At 56.7% G+C, this 7,147-nt stretch overlaps 1 protein-coding gene across 1 annotated transcript in view; it reads right to left on the bottom strand.

Annotated features, from left to right (window-relative positions):
* The window catches only part of PAX1 (paired box 1), an 8,825-nt gene extending 4,590 nt beyond the window's left edge, over window positions 1-4,235 (bottom strand). Inside the window, exons 1-4 of the mRNA XM_011370860.1 lie at window positions 3,959-4,235; window positions 2,893-3,522; window positions 1,156-1,298; window positions 398-620 (exon numbers count right to left, since the gene is read on the bottom strand). Of these exons, the coding sequence (XP_011369162.1) occupies window positions 398-620; window positions 1,156-1,298; window positions 2,893-3,522; window positions 3,959-4,235 (1,273 nt within the window). The remainder of the gene's footprint in view (window positions 1-397; window positions 621-1,155; window positions 1,299-2,892; window positions 3,523-3,958) is intronic.
* Between the last annotated feature and the right edge of the window lie 2,912 nt (window positions 4,236-7,147).

Here is a 7,147-nt window from a genome sequence, read left to right as displayed (position 1 = left end):
ACCACAGAAGACAAGCTCCTCAGGCCACAGAGAAAAGAGCCTGGATGGTGCTTCCAGATCCTTCTACGGATGGAGAGATGAGACCCAGAGAGAAGTAATAATTTGGCCAAAAGCATATAAACTAGAACCAAACCTGACCATCTTTCTTCTCTTTCCGTACAAGTCAGGGGAGGACAGTCTCTCAACCTCTGCCTGCCTTTCTAGGGACACAGCATACATCTGTTAGAAAGTATTCCACTCCAAGAAGATACAGGCTTAACGTTTAACACAGAGGAAGAATTCATGCCAAATATCAAATTTCTGTCACTACCTTTTCCCACTCTTGCATTCCCTTTCATTCATACTCTTCCTAACCTGCTCTGCATTCATCTAACCCTGCCCCACCCGTGCCCCTCACCTTCTCGGCTAGGATGCTTGAAGGTCATCGCTGCAGCAAGCTCTCCACTATGCACAGAGACGCTAGCACCGTGGGGCGCCAGCGTGGGGGTCTGCGCTGGCGGCCACGGTGGGCCAGGCGCTAGGTAGCTGCCGGCTGGCGTACTGTACACACCGTGCTGGTTGGAGGCCGGGTAGGCGCAGGCCGGGAGGAAGCTGCCCACTGCGGCGAGGCCGGAGGCCGACTGTGAGGACAAAGAGAGACAGACCATCAGCAGCAGGCAACCCAGCGTTCTTCTCCAGCGCATGCAGTTATGAGGCGGGGCATCCTCATTTCTCCCGCTGGCTCCTCAATTATCCTCATGCAAGGATTGGCCTCAAATTTTCCTAGTAAGGACTCTGGCAAAGTGATTTCTACTTAAGTTGTTATAAATAATGCTGGGGTGCGGAGAATCATGGTATTCACCAGTCTTATTTAAAGGAAGTGATTCTTCAACCATCTATGTTACGAATTCCAGCTTTTGTAGCAAAGGTATCTTGGCAAAAGGTAACTCAATCCCCTCGAAAGCCAGCCTCCCCCAAACTAGTGCACTTTAGAAAAGGAGAGAAAATACCGCACAGGTCTTGGTGGCCGAGCTGCCATACATCTTGACATCAGACATTCGTTCCCTGACCTGGGGGAATTTTCTCTTCTTTCTCTCTTTTTCCCCAGTACAGCACACCCCCCAATCCTTCTGCTTCCCTGGTTAAGGACACCTCTTTACCCTGCCCCTCGGTTACCTGAGTGTATTTAATGTCCGCCTCCAAGGCCGGTTTTTCCAGGCCATTCACTGCTGGGGTGGCTGGGAAGGCTGTGCGGTTCACGCTGGCCCAGTCTTCCATCTTGGGGGAGTAGGTGGCGCCTTCGCTCCCGGCCAGAGCCCCTGCGGGGAAACAAGACGGATTAATAGGGGCATCTCAGTCTGTGCTGCTTACACACGCAGCCCTCTGCCACGGTCGTTTACACACGTGCCTACAAGCACTTAGTTTGTCTCTGAGGGAGTGGTCAGGGTCTTCAGAACACCTAAAGTAGCCAAACTCTGCGGGAACAACTGGAGGAGGCAGCGGCGGAGGCGGGGGGGGGGGGGGGGAGCAGAGTTGCCGCACAGGGTTTAGCATTCACTCTTAGAGGGGGAGATGCTGCTCCTCGCTCCTCCCAGCCTGAGACCCGCTTCCGCCAAAACAGGAGGTCTCTGGAGGAGAGGCGGCCTGTGGGACAATGGCCGGATGCACTCAGCCAAGGCGCCTTCCCACTATCCAGAGGCGCGCCGCGAAAGTTTCAAGTTCAAATACAAAGCTGGCTCGTGAGAATTACTTGGGTTTCTCAAAGTCTCAACAAGCATCTGGAGAGCTGGGAGACAGTCCTACTCAGAACTGCCTTTGGAGACATCCAATATCTCCCAAAAGAGGCGTCAGCCCAGCGACCAGCGCACATCAAGGGCACATGTCTGCTCCTCCTGCATGTGTGTGCGCAGGAAACCGTGAGAAAGCTCCAGATCTGAGAGCGGACCTGGTGAGGTTACCTCTCTGACTACAGGCCACTCCAGGGGAAGCTTTGGCCTCAGCCAGTGGCCCAGGCTGGGTTTGAGCTACCAGGAGAAACAACGTGCGAGGCCTCGGGGAGTGCCCCACTGCCTCTGAAGCTAAGATTTCAGTTTCTTCCCTCCCCCACCCCCCACCTTGGGCTGTGGTAAATTTTACTTTTTACCATCCTCTTGAGTCTGCTTGCATAAGAGTGGGCCGTCCCTTGCCCAGCTGCTGGGAGCAAGGGACAGTGCGAAGAAACTGGGACTTGGTCCGGCCCACACAGGTTCTTCTCAAGCCCAGCACCAAGGCCGCCCGATCCTTTCTCCTTCCTTCTCCCCCTTCCTTCCCTACTGAAAAAGATGACCAGCAATTTGCTGAGTTCTAATTACAAGCAATCCTGTGAGATTTCACTGGAGAATAGCTGCAGTCCTGGGGCACTGTCACTGTCTAAGCTCCAGGACCTGCAAGGCCATGGGTCTGCTGGATATCTAGGCCACTAGACAAGACAGGCGGCCCTTTTGCTTTTTACTCAAAAGAGCCTTTGGTCCTGGGAGGAACAGAACCCTTTGGTAAACAGTGATGGATCTGGAAAGACCCTTAAGAAAGGGTCGCAGAATTGACTTTGTGGTTTGTTTGGCTTAGATCTGACGATAGGAGTTTGCATACTTTTTGCAAGAATGAAAAAGCGCAATTTCAGGCCTCCGAATTTGTGGTCTACGATTGCTCTTCCATTTGGGAAATATTTTCCATATTTGTCATAAAAAGTTCAAGATGTCTGAGGACTCCCACAGAAGGCCTGGGACCCTCAGACTCTCTGGCCAGCCCCAGACGTCCCCAGGGCCAAAACTGGTCCAAGGAGGACAAGCAGTGTGACGCCTCACCTTCATGCCCACCCCCCAATCTCCGATTCTGCCCCTTCCAAAAAGGCTACAGAAGACCTCCACGACTGACCTGTTTGCTCCATAAACGTCCGGATGCCCAGGATGTTGCTGACCGAGTGCGCCGAGGGCCATGAACGGGGAATGCTGACATGGCCTGCTGTGCCTGGGACCCCGTGGTGGCTGCCCATCTTGGTGCCCGTAGGCGACACAGGGCTTGGGTAAGGGTACTGGTAGATGTGGTTGTAGGGCAGCGCAGGCTGTGGCGGTGGCTGCTTGGTCGCCTCGTAGGGCCCGGGCTGCGCCAGGCTGCCAATCTTATTGCGCAGGATGCGGCTGATGGAGCTCACAGAGGGCACGTTGTACTTGTCGCAGACGCCATCGGCCAGCAGTCGGTCGCGGATCTCCCAGGCAAAGATGCCAGGGTCGCCCTGCTTGTAATTCCGAATGTGCTTGACCACGTTGGGGGTGGTGACGCGGGGTTTGCTGCCCCCGATGGCCCCGGGCAGGATAGAGCCTGTCTCGTTGTAGCGCGCCAGGATCTTGCTCACGCAGCCGTGGGATACGCGAAGTTGCCGGCTGATGTCACAGGGTCGGATACCAAGCTGCGCCAGCTCCACGATGCGCAAGCGGATGGCGTTGGGCAGGGGGCGGCCGTTAACGAACACACCGCCCAGCTGGTTCACCTCGCCATACGTCTGCTCTGCGGACGCGCCCGAGGATAGTGAGCAGGAGAGGGAGAAAACATGGGCGGGTGAGCCAAGGGTGTCTGCACGGAGCTAGGGGCCGCACGCAGGCGCGCCTCGGAAAAGTGACCCGCGTGTACCCTGAGTATGCCGGCAAACAGCCTTGGTCTGGCTCAGGGAGTGGGCACCGGCATAGGGACCGCAGAGGAGAGCGCCACGCGCTACAGCCCTCCATGCCCTTTTGATGCGTCTACTTGAGACATACCACTCCGGGACCCGCCGAACCGCCCCCACTCCCACCCCGCCCCGAAGGCTGAGGATGTGCGGAGAACGCGTCTGGTGTAGGACCCAGGATCTGGTCTCCCAAGGAAAGCAGGAGGGAGGAAAGGAAGGCGCTGGGACACAATCCACCTCGTCAGCCCACCCGCGCCCTGCTTGTTGCCCGCCCCTTACCCATGGCGCACGGGCCAACCAGCTGCCTGGCGACGGGGCGGCCGGGGCTGGGCCCGGCGCAGTCCAGGAGAGCTTGGGAGTCGCCGCAGCGGGAGAGGCATAGAGGGAGGACGCGCGCGAGCCGAGCGCCCCGGCGGCCAGGCCGCGGGCTGGAAACGCGCTGTGCGCCGCCGCTAAGCGCGCTGCCGTCCGCCCCCGGACCTGCTGCTGCAGCTGCCGCCGCCGCCTCCCAGGACACTCTCCACGCCCGCGACCCCAGGCCCAGGGTGAACTTCATCCGATTAAGAGAAATTCGTCTGACCGGGAGGCTGCAGCTTGCGGGAATCAATTTGACGTGTCCTCCACGTCAATCTCGGCAGTCACGCCGGAGACGCGCAAGTTGGCAGCTCATTGGTTCCCGTCACTGCACCCCTGCGGCCCCCTCCCCGCGGTGAAACATTACCCCCTCCTCCCCCTTTGGCCCTCCTCTGAAACCCTCCCCCTACACACACACACACACACACACACACACACACACACACACACACACACACACTTCCTAGCCCAAGCTCGGCCTGGAAGGCCTGAAACCTTCCACTTGCTCATCTCCCCTCGAAGCCCCTTACCCCTCCAGTTGTAATAGAGATAGGGTAGTCATTTCAATTGATAGATATTTATTAGTACTAGTACTAGTTTTGGTTTTAGCGTTATTACTATATCCACCACCACTACTGCTAAGATATTAGAATGTTAAAGTTGATTCTGGCAAGGTGGTCAGTGTATGACTGCCTCTACCGCCCCTTTCTCTGGGCAGGGGGTACAGAAAGAGTGGTTCCAGTGCCCCATTTCCGGCTTGCGAGTGTAGCAGCAGCAGGGAGCATTCATCATGATGTAGGGTGAAGGGCCCAAGGCTTCCGCATGTCCCATTCTGGCCGGCACCCCAAGCCTGCTTTCAGAAAATCTTTACAATATTTAATAGCCACCCTCTCCCTTGGGATAGTGCTGTGATTTCAGTGATGTGAGAGAGGCACATTCTAGATTCTGTCTTCCTGCAGAGAGGCCCATCTACCTGAATTCATTCCTTTCTAAAGTGACACAGGATGCAGGTCAGAAAGGGATTCCGATCTGCTGCCTCCAGGGTAGACAGCCTGGGCTCTCTGGACCCCAGGCGCGTCCTGGCTGCCTGCCGTACACTGCACGCGCCGGTAGCTCCCGCTCTAGGCCTGAAGGACAGTTTGGGTTTTTTGTTTTTTGTTTTTCTTTTTCCTAATCCGAACGGGGAACCCTGAATCCTTCCACACCTGGGCGGCCTGGCCTCACATTTCACCCAACACCCGCGGCTTCCAGGAGGTCTTTGTTAAGTCACTGAATGGTCCTTCCCCTCCATTTAAGCAGGAGTTTGCTTAGCCCTGAACTCTTTGGCCTTAACACGAACGTCAACTCTTTTCCATATTTCTATCTTGCATCAACGCCCAGTTCTAGACTTCCAAACCTGTGTCCTAACTGTGGCAGTCGCAGAGGGAGCCCGGTGGTGGGGTCCATGAGAGGGCAGGTGGAGGGAGAAAGCTTCTGATTTTGCCCTGAACTGATACGAGGAGGCAGGGACCTGGGACTTCTGAGTTTGAGGCCAGTAAGAGCCAAGGGCATTGGATTAAAGGTACAATAAAGGAAAGGGGACCTAGGAGGGAGCCTAGTGCTCTCCTCAGGAAGCGGGAAGCATTCCCCGCTACCCTCCTGCGGACAGTCTAACGCTTGGGAGCTGACGGAGAGCTGCGCACGGCACTCGCGCGATGCTGCAGATGGACCCGATCAGAGCAGCCTGACCCCTTTACCTCTGCTGTGGGATCAGAAAGCCGGCTCCGAATCAACCTGTCCAAATGTGTCATTTAGGAGGGCCTGAATCATAAATCCTGGGCTCTCTGGAGGGAAGGCACAGGGTCAGCAGGGCTGGAGCCCTAGCCACAGGCAAGAATTATCCTTGGAAAGAAAACTCAAGTTCTAAGGTGGCGAGGACTCTCTCTTCCCGCATCACGGAGAAGACAGTGCAGCCTCAGGAAGGCCACAGGGATCAGAGAGGACAGGCTACGCTGACGAGGGTGGGGTACTATTTAGACGACTAGGCCAGTACACGACTGTGCAGGGTTGGGGCAAGGACTGGGTAAAGTGGTGGTTTGGATTATGGTGGGCAAACCGCAGCCAGGAGTTCTTCCAAGGTATGGAGCAAGATTGAACATGCACCAGCTGATGAGGACTCCGAGGCTGCGCCCAGTGCGATGCACCCCCGCACAGTTATGTCCAGATGTTTTCGGACCCTGTTTGCCCCTGATCTAGACTTCCGTTGACTGAATTTCAAGCCAGGCCCGGAGACCAAAAAGACTGTTCCTATAGCTGGAAACTTCAGTATCCATCCCCCGAGATAAAGTGAAGCAGCTAAAGCCATTTCTTTCCCCTGTACGTGAGGAGTCGACAGGCACGCTCAGAGAAGAAACAATAAAGCCGGCGGTGCCTCTTGAGAGCTGATTCCGTCCTAACTGCACTGTCAGGGGGAAATCACCCCACCTCTGCCAGTAGAGCGCGAGGCTCTGGCAACGAAGTACAGGGAAGTGCAGCCAAGAAAGGCATCTTCCCGCATTCCCCTCAGCGAAGTTTGTCTGGAACTGTGGTAGATGGTCCGAGGACTGCGTCCAGGGTCTCTCTAAGGTGTCAGAGCCTGCCGGCCCTCACTTCACATCCCATCTTCCTCCAACCCCGCCGCCGGGACCACACAGCGCTCGTGCAGCCTGCTCACAACCAGCCTTCGGAAAAGCTTACAGTTTGTCGCCCCCTGTCGGCCCGCGGCGCTGCTCTGCGAGTTCGCGTGGCTGGCTAGGTTAGAGGAGAGGTGGCCCAAAGGTGAGGTTGCAGAATGAAAGGAAACGTCTCTTCCACCTCCACGAGAGGCAGCTTTATCCCCTCTATGACCAGGGAGCGGCGACGGGGCCAGCGCTGAGCGCGCAGAGGTAAAAAGCTCGCGGGATCCACGTCTGTGCTTGGCTGTGTTTGGCTCCGTAGTTTTGAGTGCCCTGGGCGCGGCTTGGAATAAGGTGAAAAGCGGCTCCCAGGGTCTCGGGAGCCGCTGAGCTAAGGGCGCGCGCCGGCACCCGGGGCGTGACGCGTCCGACTGGGGCTGGATGTCCAGAGGGACAGAGGAGGGACTCGACGGTCCCCCAT

The sequence above is a fragment of the Pteropus vampyrus genome, unplaced genomic scaffold (assembly GCF_000151845.1).
Source record: "Pteropus vampyrus isolate Shadow unplaced genomic scaffold, Pvam_2.0 Scaffold7, whole genome shotgun sequence".
Classification (NCBI taxonomy): Eukaryota; Metazoa; Chordata; class Mammalia; order Chiroptera; family Pteropodidae; genus Pteropus; species Pteropus vampyrus.
This window is presented reverse-complemented; position numbering and strand designations above follow the sequence as displayed.